The sequence below is a fragment of the Mirounga angustirostris genome, unplaced genomic scaffold, assembly GCF_029215605.1.
Source record: "Mirounga angustirostris isolate CCGP_5_RB_7025 unplaced genomic scaffold, mMirAng1.0.hap1 SCAF_8, whole genome shotgun sequence".
NCBI classification, from domain to species: Eukaryota; Metazoa; Chordata; class Mammalia; order Carnivora; family Phocidae; genus Mirounga; species Mirounga angustirostris.
Window position 1 is genome coordinate 68,693,673 of NW_026991716.1, and position 13,026 is coordinate 68,706,698.

General features: G+C 36.1%; 1 protein-coding gene across 5 annotated transcripts in view; it reads left to right on the top strand.

Moving 5' to 3' along the window:
* TTK (TTK protein kinase) overlaps positions 1 to 13,026 on the top strand; it is an 80,106-nt gene that overhangs the window by 44,008 nt on the left and 23,072 nt on the right. For all 5 annotated transcript variants that reach the window (XM_045867146.3, XM_064597795.1, XM_064597796.1 and 2 more), the window contains exons 9-11: positions 646 to 733; positions 1,932 to 2,052; positions 6,243 to 6,391. In XM_045867146.3, the coding sequence (XP_045723102.1) occupies positions 646 to 733; positions 1,932 to 2,052; positions 6,243 to 6,391 (358 nt within the window). The remainder of the gene's footprint in view (positions 1 to 645; positions 734 to 1,931; positions 2,053 to 6,242; positions 6,392 to 13,026) is intronic.

Below are 13,026 nucleotides of genomic sequence, written 5' to 3' on the forward strand. Positions count from 1 at the left end.
GGATTCCAGAGAATCGTTTTGCAAATAAACTTCAGAAGTACAACTGCTTGTTCTTAGTTGACATCCTCTTTAATTAAAATCCTGTCATGCTTAGGGCTTGACTAAAGATAGATATTAAGAGAGCATTTTGGTTGTCCAAAATCTTATGAGATGACTTGTCTTCTCCATTTCAAATACCTAGCTGAAGAATAAAGGAGACTTTCTCCCACTATAAAAAAATAAGAACAAAAACAAACCAGCCATTTTCTCGGTGCTTGTTATGTTAGACTATATGCTAACCACTGTGGAGGCCCATGGGAAGGCTTATACTCGAGTTCTTAAGCTGTTTGCAATCTGAAGTGTAGTTTCACCTACATACTGCTGTCCCATTCTCCTTTACTACAGTTATACTTAGCTGCAACTCTTACTTAATACATAATGAAGTACTACTTACCTCTATCCCTTTTGTCATTTCCCAGCTCCTAATTTAGTTATATTTGTACTATAATCATGCTATTTTAAAAAAAAAATTTTTTTTTCAAGTGATCTTTCCAATTAAGTGTACATCTTGCTAAAAAGTCAACTTTAAAATGGAAAAAAAAAAACCACACTGAAAAGATTAATTTCAAGGTAAGCATTAAAACTATTTTGTTTTGTGGGTAATAGACAGACCTCTGGATCAGAACGCCGAGATGTGATTGTGCCTGGATCTAAATCAACTGGAAATGATTCCAGTGAATTGAGACATTTAAAGGTATTTTAATTTTTAAATCTCTACATGGAGCAAGGGTTCCTGATCCAGGATTCATGAAGTTTTTTCTGGGAAAGGGGTCCAGTGGTGTTCCTGCAGTCCCGAGAGATACAGGACTACTAATGGAAAGTGATACAGAAGTCCTAAACTGTTCCTCCAAAACTGAGGTGGTAGCAAAATGATCAATGATCTCCTGGGATAACTTTGAAGTAACAATTATTATGCATATGTTTAAGCAGATTAGTTGGCCTGGATTTGGGAATAGGTTAGGGAGCCATTCCCCCCAATTTTTGTTTCTTGGTGTGTTTAATCATAGGATCTGACAAGGCATCTTATACAGCAAATGAGGGTAAATGTGATGTGTCTTTGTAAATTCAAAAGATACAATTTTATTAGTCTCTGATGCACTGATTTTTAGGGGTTATACTATTCTTATTGTACTTGAGTTCAACCACTGAACTCACAATGTGGGTCTTTTCAGTTTGTATTTTTTGTGATTCCTCTCTTTCATGGTCTATGCTTATTTTAACTAATCACAGCTATCTTAGAGTATAGAAGCATAATTATATCAAAAGTTTACTTTTTGGATTTAGAATAATTACTGTTTTAGACTTACACAAATCTTAATTTTCACTAATGTTATTTTTGGGATAAAATATAATCACAGTAACAAAATAATGAGGCATGTCTTATGTTGGATTCAAAATTTCAATCTCTCTTGGGGCGCCTGGGTGGCTCAGTCATTAAGCATCTGCCTTCCGCTCAGGTCATGATCCCAGGTTCGTGGAATCAAGCCCCGCATCGGGCTCTCTGCTCGGCAGGAAGCCTGCTTCTCCCTCTCTCACTCCCCCTGCTTGTGTTCCCTCTCGCTGCGTCTTTCTCTGTCAAAAAATAAATAAAATCTTAAAAAAAAAAAAAAAATTTCAATCTCTCTTTTTAATTGAATATATTTTAGCAGTTGATTATGTCCATTGAAAGCACATTGCCCAAATATATGGTTATATGGACATTCCCGATGCTCTAGTCAATAATTCAAGAAATTAATCTGTTCTCAGTTTGTGAGTCTACATCTGATAATAGTAGGTAATCTAGTTAGCAATCTTTTCACGTAGATGAGACTTCAGTATTTCGAACACTAAGACAAATTAGTGTTGTTGTTTATGAGACTTTATTTTTTTGATACCTTATTCTTTTTATGTAGTCTATTCAAAATATCCATTCCAAGGAACCTCTGATGTTAGATGAGAAGAGTTCTGAACTTATTACTGATTCAGTAACCTTGAAGAATAAAACGGAATCAGGTCTTCTAACAAAATTAGAAGGTAAGAGAAACAAGATAAGCTTCCTTAATTAAGAATACCACTTTAGGGACGCCTGGGTGGCTCAGTCAGTTAAGCGCCTGCCTTTGGCTCAGATCATGATCCCAGGGTCCTGGGATTGAGTCCTGCATGGGCTTCCTGCTCTGCAGGGAGCCTGCTTCTCCCTCCCCTTGCTTGTGCGTACTCTCTCTCTCTCTCTCTCAGATAAATAAATAAATAAAATCCTAAAAAAAGAAAGAACACCACTTTGTTGCTTGTGGAAGTTGACCAGACATCTAAGAATTACAATGTAAGACTGTATCTATATCCCTTTATCTTGGTGTCAGTTGAATTAAATAGAATGTATGAAAAAATATTGAATTCTGTAGCAACAGAAGTTTATTTGCCTACAAGGTGCCTAGAAAGAAGAGTGGAGGGAAAGTACAATGGGGCTGAGTTAGATTTCTCAGTTGGCTTGACAAATATTTCTGGAAAAAACAGAAGCTGTATTGCCTATAGGACAGTTCTCTTTTCTCTTTTATCAAACATTTGATTTTCCACCATATGAGTACTATGATAAATTTTCTAAGGGTATATAAATGAATGAGACAGGGTCCCAAGGAGATTGCCATCCAGCATGGAAGAGAGACTGATAAATATAATGCTGTGTAGAGTTTAGAGAGTGTTATGAGAACCACATAAATAAAATACTAAGAATTCAGAGGCGGGAGAAACCTGAAGAACCAATTGGTTTAGGATAAATAAGAAAATGTTTTGTGGAGGCAAAGAAACATGAAGAACTGTTTGGGTTTAAATAGGAAGAAATAGCAGTGATAGAGTATTTCAGATGGAGAGAATAGCAAAAGCAAAAGAATAAAACATTTTGGAACCAAAGACAGTCTAGTTACGTGAAAAAACTATAACAGGTCATGTAAAAGTGGGAGATAAGACTAGGTAGACTAAACACCAGGCTTAAAATTTTTTTTGTAAACATCAGAGTACCAATAACGATTTTTGAGCAAGATCACGAATTGGATGATTCTTGCCCAAACAGGTTGACAGATTGACTGTATTTTTTTCATTAACTGGACTGAGGAGGAAAACTGGGACAAACTAGGCTTGCCGAGACTCTTTGGTTTCCAAACTGAGACTTTCCTGGTGTTAGCCCTGGAAGTTCCATAAATCATCTTACCCTCAGTCCCTAACAAACTGGGACTGTTAATTGTCCTAGAATAGTCTTCTTTTGCCATTATTTTGACTCAGAATAGATTCCTATTTCTAGTATTTGGAGGAGATTTTCATGGCATCTGTTATAAATTGGTATTGTTGAAAAATCATTTTTACCAAATATGCTTGTTAATAGTACTAATCTGACACCTAATTTAATGTTTTTCAATAAAAGCCTGTTGAGTACCTACCTACACAGTGCCAGTAATACTTTATTATATAGTAAAACTTCCAGTCACAAAACTGCCCAAATCATAAGAGTATATAACCCAGTGAAATAGCATTTCAGGAGCACCTGGCTGGCTCAGTCGGTTAAGTGTCTGCCTTTGGCTCAGGTCATGATCCTGGGGTCCTCGGATCAAGTCACATGTTGGCTCCTTGCTCAGTGGGGAGCCTGCTTCTCCCTCTGCCTGCCGCTCCCCCTGCTTGTGCTCATTCTCTCTCAAATAAATAAAATCTTAAAAAAAAAAAAATAGCATTGTAGTCATACACATTTCTTCTGAGTGTATTTGAAGAGTGGGGTTGTAGGATCACAGGATGTGCATATGTTCAACTGTGGCGGATAGTGCCAAACAGTTTTCTAGAATGGTTGTACTTTTGACCAGCAGTAGTTTGCTCTTGCTCCATATTAGTCCCAATTGTTTTATTGTTGGTTTTTAATTTTAGACATTTGGATGCTGCTAAGTGATAGATAGCTCATTGTGGTTTTAATTTGTGCTTCTCTGATAGCTTACGATGTTGAACATCTTTTTCTATGTTTATTGGCCATTTGGATATCCTCTTGTGAAGTTCTTGTTTGAATCTCTGGCCAATTTTTCTATTGGGGTTTTCTTTTTTTTTCTCATTGATTCCTAGGAGATATTTATATCATCTAGATACATATCCTTTGTTGGATAGATGTGTTACAAGTAACTTTTCCCATTATGTAGTGAAGACTTTTTAGGAAAAGAATTCTTAAATATTGTGCATTTTAATTTATCAGTCTTTTCCTATGTGGTGTTTCCTGTCTTTAAACAAATCTGTTCCTATAATGATATTTCCATATATTTTAAATGATTTATCATCTTGCCTTTCACATTTAGATTTATATTCTATCTGAAATTAATATTTATGTATATGTAAGATGAAGTATCAAGATTCTGTTGGTTTTTTTCCCCATGTAGATATCCAGTCGGTCCAGCATCATTTATTGAAAAGACCCTCTTTTCCCTCAGAAAATTATAAATTAGATGATCCTGTGTGTGATGTTTGGTTTTGGATTCTTTGTTTCATAGTTCTTTTTATCTGTCTTTGTGCCTGGGTTCTTAATTACTGCAATAAGTATATCTGTCAGTTGTAAAATCTTCCAACTTCATTCATCTTTGAGGCTATATCAGCTATTTAGGGCTTTAGGGTTTCTGTATAAATGTTAGAATCTATTTTGTAAAAAATGGGATTTTGACTGAGATCCTAACAGGACAGGTTGACATCTTAACAGGTAAGTTTTCTCCTCCACTAACCTGGCATATCCCTTCATTCATTTAAGTAGTATTTAAAATGTTATTGAGAATCATTTTCTGTGTTGAGACTTTTCTTATCTTTTGCTAGAGTTATTCCTAGATATCTGACATATTTTTGATGCTGTGATGAATAGGATCTTTTTTTTTAAATTTTTTAAATTTTTTATCGTCTACTTCTTGTTGTTGGTATATAAAAATATAACTGGTTTTAGTTATTGATCTTAAATACAGTGATGTTTGCTAAATTTACAGAATAATTCTAATATTTTTCTATGGATTCTTTCATGCTGTTTGAAAATAACATTTTTTTCCTTCTAATTCTTTTAACCTTTTTTTTTTTCTTGCTGTATTGCACTTAACACCATGATGAATAGAATGGATGATGAATAGATGAATAGAAAGGATGATAGGTGCCGATCTTAACTCATTCCCTGTTGTAGAGGGAAGCTTTCAATATTTTACCCTTTTATGATAATTGCTGTAGATTTTTGTGGCTACTGTTTATCAAATATCAGAACAGTGAATTTTACTTTATACTCAGAGTACTGTTAGGTTTTTTTTTTTGTGACTGAGTGTTGAATTTTATCAAATGCTTTTTCTGCATTTGAGTTGATCATATATTTTTCTTCTCTGTTGTGTTATGGCAAATTAAATTGATTTTAAAAGTTAATCAAACTTTGTATTTAGGAATAAACAACTTGGTCATCATTATCCCTTTTGTATATCAGTTACAAATATTTGTTTAGGATTTTTGCATTTATTATGGTAGGAATGAATATTGATAATCATAGGAGAGTAAATATATTGTTGAGGCTCTTTTGTTCAGAGACCATTAAGAAAATAAGATACAGTCAGTCTAGTTTAAGGTAAAATTTTTGGTAAAAAACTAGAGGTCTATGAAAAGTAGTGGATTAGCTTTTCTCTATTAGCAAGACCTTATGAGGTATATATATTTTTAAATTTTTACTTATTTGTTCGGTGTTTGCTGGTGAAGACCAGAAGTACTTAAATTCAGAATGGCTTCTGATAAAGCTCTAGGTAGCAACTTAGGAAGATGGCTGTGGCACCTAAGTAAAATTGATTTGCTAAAAACAAATTGTCAGCAGCTGGCTTAAAGTTTTTAGTTTCCTTTTTTTGTTTTGTTTTGTTTTGTTTTGTTTTGTTTTGTTTTTAAAGATTTTATTTATTTATTTGAGAGAGAGAGAATGAGAGAGAGCGAGCACATGAGAGGGGGGAGGGTCAGAGGGAGAAGCAGGCTCCCTGCCGAGCAGGGAGCCCGATGTGGGACTCGATCCAGGGACTCCAGGATCATGACCTGAGCCGAAGGCAGTCGCTTAACCAACTGAGCCACCCAGGCACCCGTTTTGTTTTGTTTTTTAAGAGCAAAGTGCTAATACAGTTTGTAACATGTTCTGTAGTTCAGATTTAATCTTGTTATTATCAAATATTCTCTCCTTTTATTGATAATAACCACAAATGCAATTTCAGAAACTAAGGAACATCAAGAACCAAAGGTTCCAGAGAGTAACCAGAAACAGTGGCAGTCTATGAGAAAGCCAGAATGTGTAAACCAGAATCCTGCTGCATCTTCAAATCAGTGGCAGATTCCAGAGATATCCCGAAAAGTTGATAAAGAGGTAACTTTCTTTTCCTCTCAAGTATAGCATTGCCATTGTTTGTAATGTGGATGATCATGTTAAATGTTTTCTTCTTTTATTTAATCCTTATGTACCATAGTTAGTGGAATAGTTTAAAGGGTTTTTTTATTATTATTATTCACAAAACAGTGATTACTAATAGTCACAGATTCAGTAGAAGTGTATGTTAAGCGGAAGTCTTTTATTTTCAGTGGTGTTTCTAGATTTCTGGTAAACTGGTGCAAGGGGTCAGCAAACTACAGCCTATGGGTCAAATCTAGTTCCCAGCCTGTCTGTAAAAAACGTTTTATTGGAACACAGCCATGCCCATTCATTACTGTCTATGGCTGCTTTTGAACTGTAAAAGCAGAGTTGAGTAGTTGAAATAGAAGCCACCTGTCTTAAAAAGCCTCAAATGATTACTTTCTTGCCCTTTACAGAACACGATATGCTGATTCCTGAACTAGTGCAATGCTGTACCAAAGCATTTGACAATTTCCTTTTGACATCCCCATGGATAAAATAGGATAATATAGACTAGACAATATATATGAATTTATAACAGGTTGAATGATCATTCCTAGTGGCCAGAGGTCATTTTAGAAGGAATAATCTGGTAGGCTACTAGAGAGCCATACCTATATAGTCCATGGCTATACTTTCCTCACTGTTTCTTTTCAGTTATATTCTAACCGAGTGGTTCACACATATTTTGGTCTCGGGGTCCTTCTTATACTCTTAATTATCAAGGCCCCTAAAGAGCTTTTATTTATGTAGGTTATATTTATCTGTATTTACTATATTAGAAAATAGAACTGAGACATTTTAAAAATATCTAATAACTTATTAAAAATAACAATAATAAATCCATCACGTGACTATAGATATACTTTTAAGAAAAATAAGTATTTTTGTGTTTTCTCTCATTGAGGTATAATTGACATATAACATTTGTTTCAGGTATACAACCTAATGATTGAATATTTGTATTACGAAGTGATCACCACAAGTTCAATTAATATCTGTGGCCATATAGCTACACAATTTTTTTTTTCTTGTGAGAACTTACAAGATTTACTCTCCTAGCAATTTTCAAGTATGCATATACTATTAATAACTGTAGTCACCATGCTATCTTCATAACTTGTTTATTTTGTAGTTAGAAATACCTTTTCTCTTTTGACCCCCTTCACCCATTTCTTCTGCCAACCCATCCCCACCTCTGGCAACCATTAATTTGCTCTCCATATCTATGAGGTTGTTTTAGATTTCACATATAAATGATACTATGCAGTATTTGTCCATCTCTGTCTGGCTTATTTCACTTAACATAACGCCATCACTGTCCATCCATGTTGTCACAAATGGCAAGATTTCATTTTCTTTTATGGCTAATAATATTCTGTGTGTGTGTGTGTGTGTGTGTGCTTGACATTTTCTTTATCAATTCATTCATCCACTGAATTGACACTTAGGTTGTTACCATATCATGGCTATAGTAAATAATGCTGCAGTGAACATAGGGATGGGTGCATGTATCTTTTCAAGTTAGTGTTCTCATTTTCTTTGAATAAATACCTAGAAGAGGAATTGCTGGATCATATGATAGTTCTATTTTTAATTTTTTGAGGAACCTCCATACTGTTTTCAATCCGTGGCTGCACTGATTTGCATTCCCACCAGCAGTGCACAAGAATTCTCTTTTCTCTACATCCTTGCCAACACTTGTTATTTCTTGTCTTTCTGATAACAGTCATTGTAACAGGTGTGAGGTGGTTTTGATTTGTATTTCCCTGATGATTAGTGGTGTTGAACATCTTTTTATGTACCAATGGCCATCTATATGTCTTTGGAAAAATAGGTCTATTTACATCTTTGGCCCCTTTTCTGGTTGTATTGTTCGCTTTTACTGTTGAATTATAGGGGTTCATTATATATCTTGGATATTAACCCCTTATCAGGTATATGATTTGCATATAGTTTCTCCCATTCAGAGGGTTGTCTTTCATTTTGTTAATGATTTCCGTTGCTATGCAGAAGCTTATTAGTTCGATATTGTCCCACTTACTTATTTTTGCTTTTTTGGCCTTTGCTTTTGGTGTTAGATCCAAAGAAAATCCTTGCCAAGATGGACATCAGGGACCTTACTGCCTGTATTTTCTTCTGGAAGTTTTGTGGTTTCAGGTTTTACATACAAGCGTTCAATCCATTTTTTTTTTTATTTTATTTTATTATGTTAATCACCATACATTACATCATTGGTTATTGATGTAGTGTTCCATGATTCATTGTTTGCGTATAACACCCAGTGTTCCATTCAATATGTGCCCTTTTTAATACCCATCACTAGGCTAAACCATCCCTCCAACCCCCTCCCCTCTAGAACCCTGAGTTTGTTTCTTAGAGTCCATAGTCTCTCATGGTTCGTCTCCTTCATTTTTCCCTTCCTACTATCTTCTCTCTCTCTCTTTTTTTTTTTTTAAATATAAAGTATTATTTGTTTCAGAGGTACGGGTCTGTGATTCATCAATCTTACACAATTCACAACGCTCACCATAACACATACCCTCCACAATGTCTATCACCCAGCCACCCTATCCCTCTCACCCCTCACCACCCAGCAACCCTCAGTTTGTTTCCTGAGATTAAGAGTTCCTCATATCAGTGAGATCATATGATATATGTCTTTCTCTGATTGATTTATTTCGCTTGGCATAATACCCTCTAGTTCCATCCACGTCGCTGCAAATGGCAAGATTTCATTTTTTTTTTTGATGGCTGCATAATATTCCATGGTGTGTGTGTGTGTGTGTGTGTGTGTGTGTGTGTATATATATATATATATACACACCACATCTTCTTTATCCATTCATTTGTTGATGGACATCTGGGCTCTTTCCATAGTTTAGCTATTGTAGACATTGCTGCTATAAACATTGGGGTACAGGTGCCCCTTTGGATCACTACATTTGTATCTTTGGGGTAAATACTCAGTAGTGCAATTGCTGGGTCTTAGGGTAGCTCTATTTTCAACTTTTTGAGGAATCTCCATACTGTTTTCCAGAGTGGCTGCACCAGCTTGCATTCCCACCAACAGTGTAGGAGGGTTCCCCTTTCTCCGCATCCCCACCAACATCTATCATTTCCTGACTTGTTAATTTTAGCCATTCTGACTGGTGTGAGGTGGTATCTCATTGACGTTTTGATTTGGATTTCCCTGATGCTGAGCGATGTGGAGCACTTTTTCATGTGTCTGTTGGCCATTTGGATGTCTTCTTGGGAAAAATGTCTGTTCGTGTCTTCTGCTCATTTCTTGATTGGATTATTTGTTCTTTGGCTGTTGAGTTTGATAAGTTCTTTATAGATTTTGGTTACTAGCCCTTTATCTGATATGTCATTTGCAAATATTTTCTCCCATTCTGTCAGTTGTCTTTTGGTTTTGTTGACTGTTTCCTTTGCTTTGCAAAAGCTTTTTATCTTGATGAAGTCCCAATAGTTCATTTTTGCCCTTGCTTCCCTTGCCTTTGGCGATATTTCTGGGAAGAAGTTGCTGTGGCTGAGGTCGAAGAGGTTGCTGCTTGTGTTCTCCTCTAGGATTTTGATGGACTCCTGTCTCACAGTTAGGTCTTTCATCCACTTTGAGTCTATTTTTGTGTATGCTGTAAGGAAATGGTCCAGTTTCATTCTTCTGCATGTAGCTGTCCAATTTTCCCCAACACCATTTGTTGAAGAGACTGTCTTTTTTCCATTGGACATTCTTTCCTGCTTTGTTGAAGATTAGTTGACCATAGAGTTGAGGGTCCATTACTGGGCTCTCTATTCTGTTCCATTGATCTATGTGTCAGTTTTTGTGCCAGTACCATACTGTCTTGATGATGACAGCTTTGTAATAGAGCTGGAAGTCCGGAATTGTGATGCCACCAGCTTTGCTTTTCTTTTTCAACATTCCTCTGGCTATTTGGGGCCTTTTCTGGTTCCATACAAATTTTAGGATTATTTGTTGCATTTCTTTGAAGTTGATGGTATTTTGATAGGGATTGCATTGAATGTGTAGATTGCTCTAGGTAGTATTGACATCTTCACAATATTTGTTCTTCCAATCCATGAGCATGGAATGTTTTTCCATTTCTTTGTGTCTTCCTCAATTTCTTTCAAGAGTATTTTATAGTTTTCTAAGTACAGATCCTTTGCCTCTTTGGTTAGATTTATGCCTAGGTATCTTATGGTTTTGGGTGCAATTGTAAATGGGATCAACTCCTTAATTTCTCTTTCTTCTGTCTTGTTGGTGTATAGGAATGCCACTGATTTCTGTGCATTGATTTTATATCCTGCCACTTTACTGAATTCCTGTATGAGTTCTAGCAGTTTTGGGGTGGAGTCTTTTGGGTTTTCCACATAAAGTATCATATCATCTGCAAAGAGTAAGAGTTTGACTTCTTCTTTGCCAATTTGGATGCCTTTTATTTCTTTTTGTTGTCTGATTGCTGTGGCTAGGACTTCTAATACTATGTTGAATAGCAGTGGTGATAGAGGACGTCGCTGCCGTGTTCCTGACCTTAGGGGGAAAGCTCTCAGTTTCTCCCCATTGAGAATGATATTCTTATAATTCTTTGTATTTCTTTGGTGTTGGTTGTGATCTCTCCTCTTTCATTCATGATTTTATTTATTTGGGTCATTTCTGTTTTCTTTTTGATAAGTCTGGCCAGGGGTTTATCAATCTTGTTAATTCTTTCAAAGAACCAGCTCCTAGTTTCGTTGATCTGTTCTACTGTTCTTTTAGTTTCTATTTCATTGATTTCGGCTCTGATCTTTATGATTTCTCTTCTCCTGCTGGGTTTAGGCTTTATTTGCTGTTCTTTCTCCAGCTCCTTTAGGTGTAGGGTTAGGTTGTGTATTTGAGACCTTTCTTGTTTCTTGAGAAAGGCTTGTATTGCTATGTACTTTCCTCTTAGGACTGCCTTTGCTGCATCCCAAAGATTTTGAACAGTTGTGTTTTCATTTTCATTGGTTTCCATGAATTTTTTTAATTCTTCTTTAATTTCCTGGTTGACCCATTCATTCTTTAGTAGGATGCTCTTTAGCCTCTATGTACTTGAGTTCTTTCCGACTTTCCTCTTGTGATTGAGTTCTGGTTTCAAAGCATTGTGGTCTGAAAATAGGCAGGGAATGATCCCAGTCTTTTGGTACCAGTTGAGACCTGATTTGTGACCTAGGATGTGATCTATTCTGGAGAATGTTCCATGGGCACTAGAGAAGAATGTGTATTCCGTTGCTTTGGGATGGAATGTTCTGAATATGTCTGTGAAGTCCATTTGGTCCAGTGTGTCATTTAAAGTCTTTATTTCCTTGTTGATCTTTTGCTTAGATGATCTGTCCATTTCAGTGAGGGGGGTGTTAAAGTTCCCCACTCTTATTATATTGTTGTTGATGTGTTTCTTTGATTTTATTATTAATTGACTTATATAATTGGCAGCTCCCATGTTAGGGGCATAGATATTTATAATTGTTAGATTTTCTTGTTGAATAGACCCTCTAAGTAGAATATAGTGTCCTCCCTCATCTCTTATTTTACAGTCTTTGGTTTAAAATCAAATTTCTGATATAAGGATTGCCACCGCAGCTTTCTTCTGGTGTCCATTAGCATGGTAAATGGTTTTCCACCCCCTCACTTTCAATCTGGGGGTGTCTTTGGGTCTAAAATGAGTCTCTTACAGACAGCATATCGATGGGTCTTGTTTTTTAATCCAATCTGATAGCCTGTGTCTTTTGATTGGGGCATTTAGCCCATTTACATTCAGGGTAACTATTGAAAGATAGGAATTTAGTGCCATTGTATTGCCTGTAAAGTGACTGTTACTGTATATTGTCTGTGTTCCTTTCTGGTCTATGTTACTTTTGGCTCTCTCTTTGCTTAGAGGACCCCTTTCAATATTTCTTGTAGGGCTGGTTTCATGTTTGCAAATTCCTTTAGTTTTTGTTTGTCCTGGAAGCTTTTTATCTCTCCTATTTTCAATGACAGCCTACCTGGATATAGTATTCTTGGCTGCATATTTTTCTCATTTAGTGCTCTGAAGATATCATGCCAGTCTTTTCTGGCCTGCCAGGTCTCTGTGGATAGATCTGTTGCCTGTTGCCAATCTAATGTTTCTACCATTGTAGGTTACATATCTCTTCTCCCGAGCTGCTTTCAGGATTTTCTCTTTGTCTCTGAGACTCATAAGTTTTACTATTAGATGTCAGGGTGTTGACCTATTTTTATTGATTTTGAGGGGGGTGGTCTGTGCCTCCTGGATTTTGATGCCTGTTTCCTTCCCCAAATTAGGGAAGTACTCTGCTATAATTTGCTCCAATATACCTTCTGCCCCTCTCTCTCTTTCTTCGTCTTCTGGGATGCCAATTATTCTCATGTTGTTTCGTCTTATGGTATTGCTTATCTCTCGAATTCTGCCCTCGTGACCCAGTAGTTGTTTATCTCTCTTTTTCTCAGCTTCTTTATTTTCCATCATTTGGTCTTCTATATCACTAATTCTCTCTTTTGCCTCATTTATCCTAGCAGTTAGAGCCTCCATTTTGGATTGCACCTCATTAATAGCCTTTTTGATTTCGACTTGCTTAGATTTTAGTTCTTTTAAGGG